The 20,965-nt window shown below is 34.8% G+C and overlaps 1 protein-coding gene across 1 annotated transcript; it reads left to right on the plus strand.

The window, feature by feature from the left end:
• The first annotated feature begins 1,376 nt into the window (after positions 1-1,376).
• PLS1 (plastin 1) lies at positions 1,377-20,965 on the plus strand. Its single transcript, XM_010218368.2, has 15 exons — positions 1,377-1,487; positions 3,107-3,270; positions 4,857-4,986; positions 6,524-6,656; positions 7,464-7,545; positions 8,941-9,106; positions 9,196-9,338; positions 9,428-9,523; positions 10,611-10,806; positions 15,165-15,243; positions 16,389-16,503; positions 17,068-17,201; positions 17,865-17,988; positions 20,062-20,186; positions 20,625-20,965. Exons 1-15 carry the CDS (start codon positions 1,418-1,420, stop codon positions 20,758-20,760), a joined length of 1,893 nt encoding a protein of 630 aa, XP_010216670.1. The 5' UTR covers positions 1,377-1,417; the 3' UTR covers positions 20,761-20,965.

Below are 20,965 nucleotides of genomic sequence, written 5' to 3' on the forward strand. Positions count from 1 at the left end.
AGCTATATAATACAGTATTTAGGGTTGTCCCTTTAGTCTAAATTAGAGGTATTAATTAGCTTTATCCCCTTCATTCAATAACAGAGTATCTGGTGTTTCTGAAATAATCTTTGGAAATCAAAGATGGCTATTTTTCAACACAGAATGTTGGAAAATTTGAACTGTAGAGGGGAAAAAAAAAGATGGTTCGTAGAATAACTTTGAAACCCTTCAGAAATTATTTATATTATTTATTATATTATTTGTATTATTTATATAATAATATTTATATTACTTATAAATTATAAGTCTGACTCATGTTAATAATATCAACTAATTTTGTAAAACTACCTTTTGTACTTGTTAAATATTTTACTTATACTTTGACATCTTTTTCCTGTATTTCAAATATGAATGTGTTCATATGAATGTTAACTTTATTTTTTTAATTTTCCAAATTTTATTCTTTATTTTTTTATTTGGATTCCTAATCAATGTGTAAGGTCATTTTTTCTGAACTTCTAGGGTTTTTGGGGTTTTTTTTTTGCTTTTCAGTCTGAAGAAGGGTATATGCTGCTAGTAAGCTTAGCAAAACATACAAGTGAGATTTTAATCCAGTACTCTAAATAAGATTGAGTGACATGAAGGAAAAAGACTTAACTTGCCACCCACACTCAGAGCCATATCCTGTGTGACCCAGTCAGTCTAAATATCCTCTCTGAATTCTAAATTCTGGCTACTAGAATCTCCCTTCAGCTGCATACTGATTACTTATTTTCCAAATATGTTGAATAACTACAATTTTTAACACTAATATTTTCACATTTTAAAAATGAATCTAGCTTTTGTTGAAATGTCTCCTTTTCCTCCTAAAACACTCCATGTAAATGAAGGGTTGTGGAAAGATTCATCTGACTTTTGCCTCAGACTGTTGGTCGTAGGGAGGTATTTAAAAGTATTCCACTGAGTTTAACTCTTGGGCAAATGCTAGAGTGCCCAGTGCAGCACTAGGTCCTGGTCCCCTGGAGCACTGTCCCCTCATTGACCATGAGAATGTGTTGTACTTGAAAATTAATTTTTCTGAAATTGGTTTGTTGAAGTGAAAGGCTAAGATTTTGACACTGAAAAACTGCTCAAGCAGTGAGGGTAGACTGTTGGTTAATGTTTATTCTATTCAGATGAAAATATCAGCTGTATGAAAAAGTCATTGCTGTTATAAATTCACAGGAAAAGGAATTGCTGCATATTTGAGGTACTTTAAATGCACTTCATATGCATGTAAGTTGCGCGGGCCTAGAGATGACATTAGGGTTTGGTACCTTGTGTTGCAAATATCAATAACTTCTTTTAGCATCTGCTAAAGAATTGATGCCTTATAAAACTGTCTGTTTATTATTAGGCATAAGCAATTGAGGACAACTGCTATTGCTGTCAGAAGATGGAAAACAACGTAACTACCATCTCTCGTGAAGAGCTTGAAGAACTAAGAGAAGCATTTAGTAAAATAGGTATGTTTTAGCTGAGCAAATAACAATTCCATTAATACTGCAGAGCCATATAGGTTTTGTGAAAGAAATAGTTATGGAATTGCTGTGTTTTGATAGTGCCATGTTTTGTTCTCTATTGCCAGACTTAGACTCCTTATGAGACTGGGTAGAAGCTACACAGAATAGCATGGGTTACAGGGAAATTAGCATAGAGTAATAAATTAATGTCTAAAAATCAAGTATGTTTCTCTAGTAAGCCCTTCTATAATATATTCTTCAACTTTTTATTGGAAAATCAATTACTGCAGCAATTACAATCAATTACTGATTGTGTTTTTGTATTACAGAAAATATTTTTTAAGAAAAAAAAGCGGGGGGTGGGACATGCACATTGACAAGTTAGAGAAGCCAGAAGGTCTCAGTTCTTTCTGACTTGTGCTACTTTACTTGTGACAGTCTCTTAGATTATTTAACCTTACATCATGTGTAAAATTGGGAAAATATTAACTCACATATATCAAGAGTTTTTGTGTAATGATGAAAGAGGCTGAAATCTGTTGTCAAACAAAAATATTAGCATTAAATATATAAAGCAGTGGGCATACATTAGTTATGCTACATAGATGAGGTTCAAACTCCCAAGAAAAAAATCTATGTTGTTGTCTATGGGGTGTAGCTTTGCCTTTCTTCTTTTAAAAATACTTTATCTCTAATATGATATTTCACTATATATGCAAGTAACACTTATTTTGATTGACATTTTCAAATCCTTGTTTGTATGAGTCTGGCTGTTTTTCTTACTTATATCTATATTTTTTAATAAAATTAATTTCCTGCAATGCTGTGGATAAAACCATATTTTAGGTTTGTAAAATGGTACTTTATTGTACTAAGAATTGTGAAACTAAGCTCAACCTCCTGCTGGAAAAAAAAAAGGCTTTCTAACACCTTGCTGTAGGCAGAGTTCCTGACATGTCATCTTGCAAGCAAAGTGAGGGTGGCAGTACAAACTGCTTCCAACAGGGCAAGTTAATACATTAGGCAAGGTCACCTTTAATGAACAGATACAGATCAGCCTGGATTTATTTTTCACAGCTAAGCCTTACCACATCAAAAGCTTTGAAAACTAGAAAATGTTTATCAGATGTTTAGGATAAGGAACAAAATGCAGAGCTGGGTAGAGTTCTTGTGGTAGACTATCACAAGATCTGAATTTCAGATATAAAACTTTTACTAATGGAAAATACTATAATAAGAGGTAAGATAATAATTGATCTTCCTTTAATTTGAAGGTTTATGGAGGAGTTTGTTGGAATTTTAAGATATAAAGGCTTAAATTTAGTATTGATAGATTTATCATCTTGTAGTATCAGCTTTAGGATTATAAAATAATCCTTTATAAAATACAAAACAAAATGGCACACTTCCTACATAGCTGTGGCTCTTACCCCCATGCTTTCCTTCATTTGTATTTATATGCAGTAAGCCAAAGGGAGAACTACAGTTCACCTAGAACTGCGGTGCCATTTCTCACACTTTATTTACTCTCAATAATAATTATACTTGGTGGGGGGAAAGGGGTTGTTTATTTTGTTGTAGTTAATGTGAACATAAAAACAGTAAGTATTCTCATTTTACAGATATTGACAACAGCGGGTATGTCAGTGATTATGAGCTTCAAGACCTTTTTAAAGAAGCAAGCCTTCCCTTGCCTGGCTACAAAGTCCGGGAGATTGTAGAAAAAATTATTGCAGTAACAGATAGCAACAAAGACGGAAAAATCAACTTTGAAGAATTTGTCTCTGTAAGACATTCCTCTTAAACTTTCCTCTAATTCATAGCTGATTGTTTTTTTTAATAACTTTTCATTTTAAAAGGAAGTATAAATTAGTTATTAAGTTACTGCTTAAAGTGTAGAATGTGTAATATGCTTTAATGTTTGCGTCAGAAAAATGTCTGTGCTTTTTCCTCTGTGTGTGATATGCAACTTACAGAGGAATAAAGATGTATGAGTCAGAAGGAGCTGATTAATGAGACTTATCAAGAGTGCAGGAAAGTTATTCTTCCACTACTTCTCAGCTTTTTAACAGCATGAAGAGTGATGTCCTAGGAATTCCAATGTCTAGGCTGACTTGCTGCAGAATATTGTGCTTCTCTGCCTTCAGCTCCTTTGAATTCTCACCCCATGGATCGATCTTAGTAAATCTTGTAATCAAAGCACTATACAGAGTGTTCCTTTGCCTGTCTAATAAGACAGTCTCTAGGCTGTCCAATATCTGATGAGCACTGGGACAAAGATATACTAAATGATATGACTAAGTAATTTTTTGAGAATGGGAACTTTACAATATTCTTTATAAGTATTTCCCAGTCATTATATTTGACTTTGTTACTTAATTTTGTTGGTCTAATTGGGCAGCACATGAGAATGCAGTAGTTCCAATGAGTCCTGCTTTCTCATTCCTCAAAGATGAGTGTCATGGATTATTTATTAAAGGAACTATTGGGTCAGCCCTTGCTCTGCCCAACATGTAGATTGTTACAGATACTGACCTTGAATTCTTAGTGATACACTGTGCTCGCACTACCATGCGCAATCGCTATACTAAGTGCTGTGTTTTACTGGGAATAGGGTAGGATTTTTCACACAAATTTGCTTGATTTAGAAACTTTTTATTTTGGTCACTGATGAGGGCACTTCATTCAAGAGAACCAAAATCTTTTCAGGATTGAAAAACTTGTGAGTTTTTTAAATAATTGTTGCTGGGATTTTATAGTAGTGATGTTGATTGAAGCAGATTACTTGTTTAAGTAGACGTTTCTTCACAAAATTCTAATTTGCACTGATTCATGGCTGAGATGCATCTGTTTGTATCTGAGTATTGACCCATATGTGTTGCCTATACTTCATTATGAGCTCTGAGATCTCTAGTGTGTTTGGGCTAATTCAGGACATCTGTCAGTATACCTAACTTGATTTAATATTACAGGCACTTGGAAAACTGTGTCAGCTTATATAAGAAGGTATATAACTGTCATGCAATAATCTTTTACTCTAAGGCCTATGATCAAGTAAGTGGAAGAAGTATGCTCTAGTCCTGCATGAAAATATATTTTACTAAGTATCTGTTGAAAAATTACTTAGATTGTTGCAGAGCTAGTATGTTGACTTAAAATTAGCATCTTATGTACTCACTGATCAATAATATATTAGGTATCCAGTATGTAGGCTTCAGGAGGGGATTTGAGCTAATATTATCAATATAGTACATTTTTTTCTCTCCTTCTGGAACAGGAGCCAATGTAAATAACAAAGGGAGTCAGGCTATTTGCTAAGTAGTTGAAAGTATGACCAGTCACAAAATGCTCTCTATTATTCTTTTATTCCAGATTATTCAGGAATTGAAGAGTAAAGATGTTAGCAAATCTTTCCGAAAAACAATAAACAAAAAGCAGGGCATTACAGCAATCGGGGGAACATCCTCGATATCTAGTGAGGGGACACAGCACTCTTATTCAGGTAACAAAAAAAGGGGGGGGGGGGCAAATTATGTAGGGGTTGGGAAATAGCCTTGAAACTTGGACTACAGAGAAGGAATATTTAGTGGAAAATGTTGTTGTTCAAAGCAATCTAACAGAAGAAAAGCATCTGAAGATGCACAAGATACTTGCTTACTAGTGCACTTTATTAAAATGTGGGCTGATCAGTTTGTTGCTAGCTTTGTGCTGCACCCAGAAGTAAGATTTTGTATCTTTGCCAGAGCAAAAAAATGAAAAGCACTGACAAGCAGAAACAAATAATTGGTCTTTGGAGGGACTATTTCTAGTAAATAGATATCAAAGGCAACTTGCTTTTAGTCCTTTGGTTCCATAAAAATGAATCTCCAGTTTTCATTTCACAATGCTAACCAAAATAAAAAACATATATAGACTTTCTGGCTAGTATGGCCCCCTGAGTTGTCTCAGTGCCATTACAGAATTGTTCACACCTGTGTGGCTTTTGACTCACGCTTGAGAAGCTGCTTTTTAAATAATCTGTGTGTCTTTCTAGCTCCCCCTGTGGCATGTCATGTGCACTGGTAATTGTGCCCGATGACTTTGCAGTTTGATTTTGCTGTGGTTTTAGAAGGATATTAATTTTCTGTATATGAGGAAGGTTCACTTGATTAGCTGAAGATGGCAGTGCTCCCTCTGTCTGTCCAAGTATTATCCTTGTTAACAGCATTTGCACTTGGTATATCCCCAAAGTAGAGGGGATATGTCTCAAAGGACACTTGATCACATCTCAAAAGCAGTTTTGTAGGATGGGCACTAATTGTTTAGACTCCCTTTCATTTTTAGGGGAGAGACACTGACCTGATTTTATCAGGAAACTGATTTATGATCAGCTGGGCGGTGTGCTAGAAGTGTAATGACTTAGATGTAATTATTCATCTTGTATGTTTTTTGAGCAAAGTAAGGAGAATGCTACTTGTACTCTGGGAACTGGGATACTGATAGAGTGGGTGGGTTTATTCTGGTTCTGATGAGACATAAAATCTGTAAACTAGATATTGAGAGAGAGAAAGAGAGACTCTTTTTAAAATTGCCAAGGTACCAGCTAAATACAGTAGAGCAATTCTGGTGATACTCTCAGAAATATTGTTAGTCTCTGAAGTCCTAGGGGAAGGCAAAATAAAATGTTGCATTTTAGACCAAAGCTATACACACAGAGATGTTGCACAGTTTTGATTGTAAATTTTCATTTTCTCAGTGTAATCACTGAGAAACTAAACTCACTAAGCAATGATATCTTTATCAGTATATTGTTATGACTCCCATGTATTCCTAGAGAAAATCACCAAATGTTTAGAGGGTACAGTAGGATAAAGATAAATCTGCACTTGTATTTTTTTTTTCTTGTTTGCTTTGCCATTATCCAGTTTCTTTCGTAACTGGCCCCTGTGAAATTGAGGGACTTTGTTGCAGATGTAGCTTTTTATTTGACCCTAATTTGCTGTTCAGCAGTATGTGTTTATGGAAATGATAATTGATTATTTTAACATTGCTCTTTTCAGAGGAAGAAAAAGTTGCTTTTGTTAATTGGATAAATAAAGCTCTACAAGATGACCCAGACTGTAAGCATATCCTCCCCATGGACCCATCAGATGCCAGTCTCTTTAAGTCCCTGGCAGATGGCATTCTCCTTTGGTGAGTCTAGAGCTGAGAGGAGGAGGAAAAGAAATTCATCTCAAAGGTTAAGTTTTAAACACAGGGAAATTCATGGAAATTTTTTGTGTTAAACATCAGGACTTGACTCTTAAATATTTCAACAAATCATGTGGAAAACCTGTTTACCCATAGTAAAACATACTTAGTACATTTTTAGTATATCACTGTGCAAATGTTATATAAGTTTTGTCAAATTCAAATCTGTAATGATACATTCCAGATGCATGCAGACTGTTTACAAATGATATAAACTGTTGATATTTAGAAATCATAGCCATTTGAAGTATTTTTAATGAATCTACTTACTGTATCATGGGACTGGATGAACAAAAACCTGATTTAAATGTGTGGCAAAAGCAAGAGCATACAGTACTATAGGCTGCTGTAACTTTCTGTTTAATTAAGCTAGCACTTATCCATATAGTGTAATAACTAAGGATTAGTTCATTAGTTTTGATATTAATTAATCTCTGAGATACATGAAGTTCTAAGATGCCATATAAATTCAGGTTATTAGTGTGTAATATAAATATTTTCCCAAGAGACTAGTTTATAGTTATATTCTTACCACGAACTTTTTTTGAAAATACAGCCATGCTTTGCTCTTTCAGTATAAACAATTATTCAAATTATTCAGATAAACAATTATTTAACAGGGAGGAGAGAGAGGAGGATGTACTCCTTATCACAAGGCAACTTTACAAACAGTCTAAAGCTTTATAAGCAAATAATATTTCTCAGGAAACATTTTATTATCTTGAATAAATTTTGACTTTTATTCCTTAGCAAAATGATTAACTTTTCGCAACCAGATACAATTGATGAAAGGGCTATAAATAAGAAGAAACTCACTCCTTTCACAGTTTCTGTAAGTACTACACAATTAGGAATCTGTTACAAATGAAGTAGAACATACTTCTATAACTTTAAGTATAGTCTTCCTGGGAGAGAGGCCGGGGTTGGGGGGGGAAGTCATGTATTTTAAAATGTTAAAGCATTAAGTAATATTTTCTAGTAAGTATGGTTGACTCTTCTGTGTCTTAGAATGCATAAAGAAAACTTGTCTTTCTCTTGCTTTCCTTCACTCTTTCCATGTTTGCTATTCTGCTTTTTGCTTTATTAATCTTTAGAAGTATCTATATAAAATAATCTTAAACTTCTGAGTGGAGAGCAACAGTTGTATCTTGGCAATACAATATAGAAAGTATCTGTGTGACTGCATGCTATGTGATAGGATGAAGCATTTTTCAGTAGCGGAGAGTGCCTTGGATCAAAGAAGAGAAGTTTTATTTTAGTTGTGTTGAGTAAGAGAAAGTGGCTTGAAGTTATGAACATGTTTGAGAACAGAAAGTTTTTAAGACATACCTTGGGCAGAAGAAAACTTATCTGGAACAGGGAAGTAGAACCAAAATTGTTAGCCTAATGAGAAAAGAAAATGCTAATTAAGAACCTCTGTTAAAAGGCAGTTTTTTTGCTTTGTGCACTTGAAAGGGCAGATTATGATATTAAAATAAGAAAATTCAAAACATATGACGCTAAATCCTGCAAGTGGATTTTGTAATCTCCATCTATTTAAAAAAGATGCATCAGCAAAGATGATAGTACACGTGCTTACACTGATTCTTTAAGTAGTGAAAATATGACACAGGAAAATACGAATAGCAATGTTTGAGACCTGTTGAGTTTTTTCTTGAAGTGTTTCATCTGTGACAATTACTAGCTTTAGTTTCAGCGTCAGAATGTTGAACTGATGTCATTTTCTTATGCTGTCTGTTCAATTACAGTTAAAGAGCTGATTTAAAATAAATAAATAAAAAATCAGCCTGTACAGAACCAAGATGGAATGACAAGGATGTCAGTAGCCTCTTGCAAAGAGCAAAATTCTGTATAAACACGTATGTCCACAGGTTCGATGCCCTGATATTTTGGGCAATATTGTTCAATTTGTGTATGTGATACTAATGGATTACAAAAAGTTAATTTGGTTAGACTATTCTTCGAGAATCTAGGCTGTGGAAAGTGGTCTGCGGTGTTTTGGTGGGCTCATATTAATAGTGTCAATACTATTTTCTGCTGAATTTTGATAAGACATCTGACTTGAGGGGGGAAGTAAAGAAGTGCAGCGGTCCACTACGAGCCACTGACTTATTTCTTATGACTTCAGAAACTTGCCTAATAACCTTTGCACTTGCAGTTTTAACATGAACAAATTTACTAAAAATCACAACCTTTTCAACTTGTTAAACATTGATATCCCAAATAGGAAAACCTAAACCTGGCCCTGAACTCAGCATCTGCTATTGGCTGCACAGTTGTCAATATTGGATCACAAGATTTGCAGGAAGGAAAACCACACTTGGTATTAGGACTCTTATGGCAGATCATTAAAGTTGGCCTTTTTGCTGATATTGAGATCTCCAGAAATGAAGGTAAGAGTATGTAATGTGTCCAATTTGTAATTAAATGCTTTGAGACCATGATAGCAATGATTTCAGCTTTATTTCAAACTTGCTTTTAGCTCTCATTGCTTTGCTAAATGAAGGGGAAGAATTAGATCAGTTAATGAAGCTTTCTCCAGAAGAACTCCTGCTACGCTGGGTAAACTATCATCTAGCCAATGCAGGGTGGCAGAAAATCAGTAACTTCAGTCAAGATATTAAGGTATGCAGTCATCAGACTGTTAGAGCACTACATGCCTATATAAGAATAAGTATTTGCATCTTCTTAAATATTTTTACTGCTTGTTTTAGGATTCAAGAGCATACTACCATCTATTAAATCAGATTGCACCCAAAGGAGATGATTTTAAAGAAGTTCCCATAAAAATTGACTTTTCAGGGTTTAATGTAAGTATGCTGAAGCATAAAGAGAATTATTGGAGACCTTTATCCATATGCCTAACACTCTGGCTACAGAGCTGTTCAAGGATCCCCTTTTGTTTTGTAAAGTGTACAAATGCTACATGAGATTCTTAAATGACACAAAAATTTGAATGAAGAAAAACCTGAGTAAAGATGCAGGGATGTGCTAGAATAGGATTGTGCATCCTCAAGTCTAAAATTTGGAGCTGTATGATTCAAATAAGCATTTTGGAGCTACAATTTGGAGTTGTGTGCATTTTGGAATTACCTTAATGCCAACTTCTTCCCTTCTAGTTGGGTCCTCCACAGTGACCTGCAGTATCCTGCTTCAATTTTGCTGTTCTGTAACTTACACAAGGGAAAAGAGTAGACTCCAGAGCTCTTGTGATCCTTCCTCAAACCAAATATAATTCGGAGATAATGTCAGCCCTTCCATTAACAAGCAGGGAAGGGAAGTATGGCAGCCATCAAGCAAAAAATTGTAAGGCGATAGGTGTGTTACTTTTCTGTAAGCTGCTACCTCATGCTGCTTGAAAAGTTTACTTTGAGAATGCTCTCCAAAATTTAAACAGCTGCTGAAGATATATGTATCAATCAGAATTCTAAAAAGTAGCATCTCATTCGACTTCATCAATTATGAAAACCATGCAAAAATGCGTTTAAATGAAAAAAAAAATCTTTTAGAAGGGAGCCTCTGCTCTCCTGTGAAGAGATCTTTTTGTTGGTTGGTTGGTTTTGCTTTTTGCAGGGAGGGAGGAGGGAGTGTTCAATACAAGTCATCTTGTTCATATGTTCAGTTTATGTGTGCATGTTTTCTAACAGGTTATAAACCAGTATCAATAACATGTAAGATGTTTTTCTAGAGCAAGTAGGGTGTACAAATGTTGAATTACTGACTGTTAATTCATTCTAACAGTAATTCAGTTACTAACTCATTTCCTTCTGAGTTGTCTCTCACCTTTGTGATACTTGTAGTTACAAGTTATATTCAATATTCTGTTTGTGCTGATGTTCATTGCAAGTTAATTTTTATTTTGATTTTACTTACTTTTTTTGCCTGTTTTCTTTTCAGGAAAAAAATGACTTGAAGAGAGCTGAATATATGCTCCAACAGGCTGAAAAACTGGGCTGCAGGCAGTTTGTTACTCCAGCTGATGTGGTTGCAGGCAACCCTAAACTCAATATGGCTTTTGTTGCAAATCTCTTTAACACGTATCCAGCCCTGCACAAGCCTGACAATTCAGAATATGATCTCAATTTATTAGAAGGTACTCATCTTGCTAAGCATGTAGGAGATAAGAATGTTAGTGATCTCTGTTTTAGTGTTCCTTCTAGACTGCAATATAGAATCCCTGTGTGATGGTGCCTGTGTTAACAGCAGTACATAAAGCTTTCTCATTAGCTTTCAATATCAGCTGACAATAGAAGTGCCCATTACTGTGAATATTGGAATGTGGAACTTTGTTCACTTATGTTGATCTGATCAAAGGCTATTGCTAATAATTTTCTATCACTTCATTTGCAAGAGCAAAAAATTCTATTTTCCTTTCTAGTTGCATGTGCTTCTTCCTGCTGTCCTGTTTATATTTTAGTTGATATACAAGTATTCTAGCTTTTTCTAATTCAGAGTGCTTGACTATGCATTGTAATTGCTTTTAAAAGCACTTTTCAGTGTTTGTATCTGTATTTATATTCTATTAGCTTGCTCCTTTGAAAGGCAGAAAACTGATAAAAAAGAAGCTTCTGGATCAGCAAGCTGTATTGATTCTATGGAATCAAGTTTGAAACTTTAACTAGATCCCTAATGCTAGAGATAAAGGGACAGTTATCACAAATTATTGATAGTAATATATGACTGTTCCCCTTTTTGTGGACCAGCTAATCTAAGATAATGAAACAGGTCCTGCCAGTGTATTTCACAGTGTTCTCTGATCTCAGAGGAATGGTGAGAATGAGGCTTGCTGCACTCAGGAGAATCGCCAACAATGTTCACACATTCCTCTGCACTGCCTACTCCTGCCTTCCTCTACTATTCCTGTCAGGTTTCCTTACCATCTAGGTGAGTCTATATTCCCTCTTTCTTGCTCCTCCTCTTTCCACAACTTGACTGTTCCCCTGCATCCCTATTCAACAAATCTTGTATTTGCCAGGCCACTCTTGTCTCAGGCTGTCTTCTCTGCTAGTTTCATGCATGCCAGCTGCAGTGGAGGTGTTAAGCACAGGAGGCAGTCTGCCTTTTCCCAGCTGCCATGCCCTTTGTCATGGCAGTCTTTGATGTCCAGGAAGAATGAACAAAGTGAAGGTCTGTTCTTCCTTTGCTGCAGCTTTGTTGTAAATGCATACAAGAAGTGTATGGAAGTAGAAAGTGTTCAGTCCAGCTTGTCTCTTCTGAATATAAAGCTGCAGCTGGCAGAAAATCTTTACTGTTATTTGAAATATTGAAAGCTTGTTTCTAACTTTCTTGGCACAATACAAAACATCTGAACTGGTTTCTAAACTTTCCTAAAATATGTAGATGAGATCAAAGTCTCAGGGAAAACAAGTTGGAAAAGTTAAGCCCCTAACTATATAAGCACTAGGCTTTGTAATGGTAAGTACTGGACAAATTTGAACTGCTATTTACAGTATAGGTTTCAGGGCACAGTCATGCCACTGTTCCTCTTTAGGGGCAAGTATAGGATATTCCTCCTTCTATTAATAGTAACTCCTGTGATGGCATATAGATACAAATAATCACAGTAATTTTTCAGCTAAAAGGCAATAACATTCATGTGGGTTTTTTTTCCTGTTACTTATGCTTTCTTCCATAAAATACGATGTTTTTACTGTCTTTTTAATGACATTGATGTATAAAATAAGACATTAATTTTGATGTAGTTTTATCATAGATGGGCTGTTGTAATCTGACTCATGATTTATACTGCTTTCCTATTTTGCTTCATGAAATGCAGATTTGACCCCTCCTAATGTAGGTACTGTATTTAGTACTTTTCTGTACTTCATAAAAGTGTTTATTCTGCAGTCTTGTTTTTTTTCTAGTGTTATAAATACCTCTGTCCTTTTCCTCTGGGTGATTTTTTGCATTGTTCTTATATTCTTCTATTGCTTTAACATGCTGTTATAATTAAAAAGAAGGGGGGAGGGGCTAAAAAGCATACAGCATATGTAAATTGTGACAAGACTTGAACTTGTCAAGTGTTATTTAGTTCTTTCTGCGGGGTTAACCAGCAGGAAGCTTCCGTGAACCCAGCTCTAAATCTCTAGGCTTGTAAATGGATGAGGATAAGTGGGTGAGTAGAGTTTCTCAAGAGTCTTTTGTTTTCTTGTGTTAAATTCTCTTTCCAATGATTTCCTCCCGCTTAGCCCCCAAAGTGTGACAGGTCTGTTCGCTGCTTGCTTTAAGACAACAAGCATTGGGCATCAATTGCAGCCTTCTCCAGAAAGGCTGGTTCTGCTCATGAGTCTGGTGATGTGCACATGTGTACGCAGAGAGCACGTCCCTCGTGTGTAGCTGCCTACACAGCAAAAGCGGGGAGGAAGAGGAGGGACTTTATCCACCCACATATCCCTCAGTATGTTCAGTGTGTATGCTGCCTCTGCTGCTGCTCTTGCTTAGCCCATTGGCAGCCTTTAAGGCTGTTAGTATGAGAGGGTTTAGGCCAGCTGAATTTGGGGTGCAAAACTGCATCTTAAGCTCTGTTGTCTTTCATAAAGAGTTTAAGTATTTGGAGCCCTTTGAATTCCTGACCTCGTCCTTACGGCTACTACCCACTCAATTCCATAGTATAATGATCTCAGAGAAGAAGGATGGCTATGTGAAGGATACTACCAAATTGCTCCTCTTTCTTTTGTGTAGCTCTTCCCCCTTTCTGCAGTTTTCCTATGATTTTGGCTATCTGCTGCACCGCACAGCAGAAGATATGCTCCTGATAGGATCACAAGGTATATTTTGAATAAAAGAATGGAGAGAAAAAATGGGTCAGTTCTCAGCCATCTGGAAAACTTATGAATGCTTATGTATTGCATGATAAAGGGATTTGTTTAAAGTGGCATATTAAATATAGTATGCTATCTTTAGTTTCTGGGTTTCTGCTAGCCAGAAGTGCACTTCCCAATTTGCACGTTCTTGCTCCTGCTTGTCTACTTCAGATTCTTTCAGTGGTATTAAGCATGCAGTTTAAAATTCTCAGTCTGGGTGTAGCTGCTGAGTATCTCACTGAGTATCTGTTTGACTTCACTGAATAATATAGCTGTTGTCTTTCCAATATACTGGTGTCCCTAAAGTGCTTTAAAGTGGAGGTTTTTCAGACTTTGCAAACTAACCCCCAAAATCAGTAACCTTACAGACTTCACCAAAAAAGGGGGCTTGCTTCAAATATTATAACCTCTTATGGTACTATTAATATATGTCACTTATTTTGTATCATGCTTCTGCTTGATCTTTTATCTTTTTTTACAGAAAAATAGAAATTTGATATTTTTGTCCAAAAGTGTAACCCTTCACTGTCTTTTAAATTCTACTGTGGAAAGAAATGAATGAGAACAACTGACTGCCTGATGACGTTGCAAAATAGTGTTTTTCTTTTGGCTTAGCATATAGTGATATTTTCAGTGATTCTTTGAAACAAATAGTATACAAGTAGTCAAGTTGCATAGTTTTATATGCAACTTGAATTGCATATAAAATACTTCATAACTAAAAAAGAGGAAAAATGATTAATATGTTTTCTAATTATTAACTTGGCTGAAATGTTTTTTATAAAATTGATATTTTTCAGCAGAATAAATTACATATGAAATCTTTCTTAGAAATGTCTAATTTTAAATTGCAATTTTGATTAAATGTATTTTGACGTATTTGAATTCTTTGTATAAAAGGGGAAGACACCTAGATTAGAATTGTAATCTTTGTCTAAAACTTCATGTTATGACATAGCTCTATTTCTTGAAAAAGTAGTATTAAACAGATTTTCTTTCTTTTCTAATGATAAACGCCCCTTTAAACATTCGCTTCATTTCACAAAAACATTTGATGTTCTGTGTTCAACTTGAACTTCAGCACTATATTGTACAGTTCATGCTACACAAATCTCTTAAACTTAGTACCCACAAATGAATAAACAAACAAACAAAAAAGCCAAGAAAATTCTTGTTGAAACATTATTCTTCTTTAAGGGCAAGGGTGGGGAGGAAACTGCTTCCTCCCAATATCCTTTCCATTTTTATTCACTAGATAATCAGCCTAGCAGAACAAAGCAATGAGGATATTCCAGGCTCAGATTTTCAGTCTAATTATTGTATGTCTTTCTTTGAGAGCTAATAGTGTAAGCAGCATTGATTCACAACAAAACTGCCACAAATCCATTGTTAAAATGTTAAAGGTAGTGTATTTTTTAGTATGCAGGTAGTGTATTGCTGTGTACTGCTGGGGAAATAAACCTTAGAGAGTTTATGCTTAATACATGCTAGTTATATAAGACTACTGTAATGGAAAGGATGAAGTTAACTCTTAAATCTAAGACAAAAAATGTAGTGAAGGAACTATTTAGATTAACTTGATTGTACATATATGAGTCATTTAAACATTCCGTGTCCAAGTAATTTATATAGAATTTCTTCTGTTCAGGAGAAAGTAAGGAGGAAAGGACATTTAGAAACTGGATGAATTCACTGGGTGTAAGCCCATATGTTAACCACTTATACAGGTAAGGCTTTTATTTTTTGTCCCTCTTCATGATTTTTTTTTAACCTCTCTTAGCTGTAATAAAGTGGATATTCTGAGCATCTCTTAGAGTTCAGTAACAGCATTAAGAAAGGGAGGTTTTGCTTCTGTTAATATAGTGATTTCCAACTTTCGTCCCACGTAGTTGCAAGAGAAATTTCAGAACTGATCTGTAGAATCATATTAGAATTTATTTCACTCAGGATACAGAAATATTAGACCTAAATTGTTTTATATGCTTCTTTTATTCACTTGTATTTGAAGTAAAATTATGCTTGGAAAAAGAAGACAATTTGTGTTTTATAAGGCATGCTTTTTTGTTGTTTTTATAATATAAATCTAAATGTTATTAATAGATAAAAATAGTTTAAATGAATTGATTTCACTGTGAACAAGCCAGAAAAGGAGAGACTTCTTAGTGTGCTCCTAAGATGTTTCTGATTACTTTCAAATTGTGCTAGTAGTTAATTTAAATGCCATCAATAACAGATGTAATAATAGAGAGCAACTGTGAACATCTGCTTTCATGTATACTTGCTCCTATAATTAATTGTTACTCTTCTATCACCTCTGTGAAGTCATATTCTCTATAAATAGACTAAAATGGAGAGTGCTTACAGCTAGCTACTCATTTAAGTTGGCAAGCAGCTGAAGATCCTCTGGAGTGTAATTTGTCATAGGAAAGCAGTACTTTTCCTTAATACTCCTCTTCAGATAATTTTAGCGTTTTGATGAGTCTTTAAGGATGCAGGTGAAGAGTATGCATGAGTACTTGACATTTAAATACAGATCAATAAACTTTGCTTACCTAGATATTTTTATCTATACCTATCCTAAGTAAGCAATCATTTAATTAAAGCAGGAAAAAAAAATGCCCTCCTTCAATGATATTTGTGAAAATAATAATTTTGAAGGTAAAATTTGATTCACATAAAGTCAGGAATTAATAAGTAGGATAAGCTAATCTCTTTGAGGACCAAAACATTTTTTATATGTAACTGGATTTTTTCATAGCTTTATGTACACTTGCAGTAGTCTGATGTACTGGTCGTAGATCTGATGTAGGTACTGTACTCTCATTGTGAATTCAATCTTTTGTAATTAAAAACATTATTTTTCTTTGATTAGTGACCTCTCTGATGCTTTAATAATCTTCCAATTGTATGACATGACTCGTGTGCCCGTCAATTGGAGCCATGTAAACAAACCTCCTTATCCTTTCCTCGGGGGTAATATGAAGAAGGTGCGTAGATACCCTGTCATACAGTGCAGTGTTGCTGACTGCCATGGTGCTGTTCGTAGTATTCCTCCTGGACTGGGTGATTTGTATGTTCTGGGACACTTCTGGCAAGAAAAATGGTGGAGCAGGGAGCTTTCTGGGTATTATATCAAGGAATAAAGAGCTGGTTTATCAGTATATTACTTTGGTTTCTAAATCTGGACAATTTTTCATAATATTTAATCTGGGGTCTAACTGAGCTAAGTAAAAATTTCAGAGCTGACATGGCTATTGCATTGAATGCTCATACACCAGATGTTTTCCTTCCAGAGCAATTTTATATTCTTCCAGGAGAATTTGTGCATAGTTTTTATCTGTAAGAATAGTAAAGCTGCATTACGATTTAATAATAAATCATAGCCTATAAAAAAGGCTATCTTTCTATTCAAATCTTTTTCTACCCTCAAATCTTACTATGGGTAATACTAAACCAAATTAATTCTGAATATATATAGATTATAGGTCTGTTTTATAGAGATGTTAATGGTCTTTATTGATTATTTGTAAATGCTAAACATTTATTTTTAGATTGAGAACTGTAATTATGCAGTAGAGCTTGGGAAGACAAAAGCCAAATTCTCCCTGGTTGGTATTGCTGGACATGATCTAAATGAGGGTAATCGAACACTGACTTTGGCTTTGGTTTGGCAGCTGATGAGAAGGTAATGTGCTTTTAGGAGTAGTATATACAATATATATGTGTGTGCACATATATAAAAATATATAAAATGTATTTCAAGGCAACTTAAGACAAGTGTTCAGCTCACCTAAAATAAACAGGTGCATTCATGTTAGTAGAGATGTACATGCTCTCATCACATGCAAATGTTTCATAATTTGAGTAAAATTTCATACTCTCCAATAGAAAGACTGGCCTATAATATAGATAGCATGATTATACAGTGACTTTTTTATAATGATAGTTAATGCTATGGGAGGTACTAAGGAGAAGATGAAACTAATAAATTCAAGGTCAAAATTGGCTATTTATATTCACATATTTAAATAAAACAGAAAAATCTTTTGAAGCCTCTGTAATCCAAAAGCAAATTTCACAATGTTGGATTTTGTTTATGCAAATACCGCCTTTACTAACAAATAGGCTGTAATACTGCTGCAGATATTTAAATAGTGTTTTAATAAACATGGCAATTTACAAACTAGTAATACTAGCTTGTAAAGTAAAGATATCTTACGCAGATATGTACTTGACACCATTACTGCTCTGAGGTAATATTTTATTTTGTTTGTTCTTTTTTCCTTTAGCAGAGAAGTGTTCTGTCATTCATTTGATTCAGATTCTGTTTTTATTTTCTTTATTAAAGGTATACTTTAAATGTATTATCAGACCTTGGAGAGGGGGAAAAAGTAAATGATGAAATTATTATTAAATGGGTGAATCAGACACTCGCAAATGCAAATAAGAAAACTTCAATTACCAGTTTCAAGGTAATCAAATTAATTTACTTTCCTTCTTTCCAAACACAATCAGAAGTGGGATTTTTAATCTGATCTTGTTAACAATTGGCTTTCACACTGGATCGCATTACATGGACTAATCCGATCGGGAAATACTTTTGAGATTCTGCATCCTCAAAAGTATTCTGCAGTTCTATTAATAAGAAATAACAAAAAGGAAACTGTAACTGATGCTGTAAGATTAATTAAAAAAAAACTTTCAAGGGGAGTTTTTGATAAACTTATTAGGCATGACACATCAAATGCCTTCCAAATATTTAGATTTGTGCCCTCTTATATTTGAGGGCATGGAAGAAATTCTGGAAATTAGAAAAATATTTTTCCCATTTTTCACTAGTAGCTGTTCGGGATCCTTGCTCGTGTGCAGTGGCAGAGGCAGCGCAGGGAGTGCAGGTGAGCCAGCCTGCCGCCCTGCGACAGGAGCGTGGCTGATGTGCCCCAGAACAGATCAATGTCAGCAAATACTTCAGGAAACTGCAGGAACCTTCTCATTCACTAAACATAAGAAAATTGATACAGGAAGTCATTTCACATTTTTAAAGTGTTAAGCATGAACTGTCACTTACGTCGGGTATGTCATGCTGTGTGAATCCTTTTCTTTAGAAATGGAGCATTGATAATTGCACACAAATGTAGCCTTTCAATACAGGTTCATTATACCCACTGAAGCAGTTATGCTGATGTCATTCACAACAGGAAGATAAGGGCTTAGCAGGTAAAATAATAGAGATCTCATGTAACAAAATTGAATTAGGTAAGCTTTAGGTATAAGGTAATATCAAATAATTTGATATAACAAAATATTTTATTTTTACTGCAGGAGAGGTTTTAGGCAGGTCTTGATCTTACTTTCTTCGGTCGGATTACTTCTCATTTCCACATCAATTGCAATAATGCTGGTATAAATAAGTAGAAATTACTAGAATCTTGTGTGTGTGTTCTTTTTGTATGTCTGTTTTGGGAGGAGGGTGGAGGGGCAGTAGTTTTAAGATAAATCACGTGATGGTAGACCATAAAAATAAGGAACTATTGATTTAAAGAGGCACAGTTCAGCATGTCAAAAAGCAGTAATAATAAAAAAAAAAAGATAGATTTATTGTAATTCACTATTTGAATTTTTGTCTATATTTTTGCATTACATTGTGCAGCAGGAAAAGTATTGCCAATAGCACAAATGATAAAAAGTAGTGTTTTGATTTATGGTCTTGGGGAGACATCCCATGCTTTTTAATTTCTCCAAATAAATGTATGTATTATTATGTACATATACTTAAAATGTATAATTAGTATATACATTTTATAAGTAGTGGGGAGGCCCTATGGGACTGCAGTGAATTTGCAATCTTAGCTCTAACCTGTGAAGGCAAACACCTCACGGGGCTTTGGTGCTAAGCCTTGGAAGAAATGCAGCCAGTCGTGCTGGCCGTCTCTGCTGATTGCTGCTTGCACACTCTCTTCTGCTTAGGCTGCTTGTCAGCCATAATGGTTGGGGGAAAAATAATTGTGGCAGTAGCACCTGCTACTTTAAGAACAGAAAAAAACATTTTTCAGTATATTAAAGACACACACACACACAGCTAGGATCCTAATACAAGCTTGGAAGACCATCTGAGTCCCAAAGGCTATAAGAAGAGAGGTCCATAGGCTACCTGCTGGAAATAGTTCCAATAAGAGAAAAGGAGGAGTCAGTGAATGCAGACAGCTTTTTATTATCTTGACAATTCTGGTTCTTGGATTTCTTTCAGAGGTGTGGATTTTGTTGCCTCTTTTTTTTCCCTCCCTCCTTTGGGTAGAGGTGGGGTTCTGCTTTCACAAAACCAATTTATGCTGTTTATGTCTGCATAATAATATCAAGACTGAGAGAACCTTTAACAGATTCCACATGCTGAAAACATTAGGCCTCCTTTTATGAGGCAATAAAGCAACAAAATACACTGCTTTCTTTCAGTACATACATAAGATGTGCTGTAAGGTTTTTCGAATTATGAAGACAGAGTAGTGAAAACAAATTCCTTGCTTATATTTTTTTGTCTTTTCTTTCAGGACAAATCAATTAGCACTAGTTTACCTGTTCTAGATTTAATAGATGCCATTGCACCAAAAGCAGTTCGCCCAGAAATGGTCAAAAGAGAAGACCTTTCGGATGAAGACAAATTGAATAACGCTAAGTAAGTTTCAAAGGAATGTTTTATTTTCCATAAGGGCAGGATATGCGTGAATTCATGATGTTGTGAATACAGCTTAATTATTTATTAACTCTGAGAATTTACCTTAATGTAAGTTGATTTGTTTCAAATAAAATAAGTTAAATTTTAGGAAATAATGATCTATAGCTATTTTTGTCCACTCCACTGTCATTTATCAATAGCCTGCCATAACCTCTTCTGTTTTGAGAAAAATAAATCCTTTCATAACTACTAACAAAATATTTGCCAGTACAATTGTTAACATGGTGAACCTTTTTCCACAATAAGGTGAAAATTGTAATGTCCTAGCATGTAAGTAATGACTGAATAGGTGTCCTGTTATTAAAATCTGTTGTTGTTAATTTGAGCACCTTTGCAGATGCAAATAAAGTAACTATTTTATTCCTGTGATTTTCTAAGGTATGCAATTTCCGTTGCCCGAAAAATTGGTGCTCGTATATATGCTCTCCCAGATGATCTGGTTGAAGTGAAGCCAAAAATGGTGATGACAGTGTTTGCATGTTTGATGGGAAGAGGACTAAACAAAATAAAATAATGAAGAAACTGAACAAAATATTCCGCCATGTTAAGCACGATGAATGCCTCACAGTTTACAGAATTCTGAAGCTTAGTCCATATAAAACCAGAGAAAATTTGTATGCACAAGTAAATATATTCTGTAATTATATTTTAATAAGGTATTTATAGTAGATTTCATTCAATTTTGTAATACTGATTATTTATGGATAATGCTGTTCTTA

The sequence above is a fragment of the Tinamus guttatus genome, unplaced genomic scaffold (assembly GCF_059628265.1).
Source record: "Tinamus guttatus ecotype Peru unplaced genomic scaffold, ASM5962826v1 Tinamus_guttatus_pri_ptg000311l, whole genome shotgun sequence".
Taxonomy (NCBI): domain Eukaryota; kingdom Metazoa; phylum Chordata; class Aves; order Tinamiformes; family Tinamidae; genus Tinamus; species Tinamus guttatus.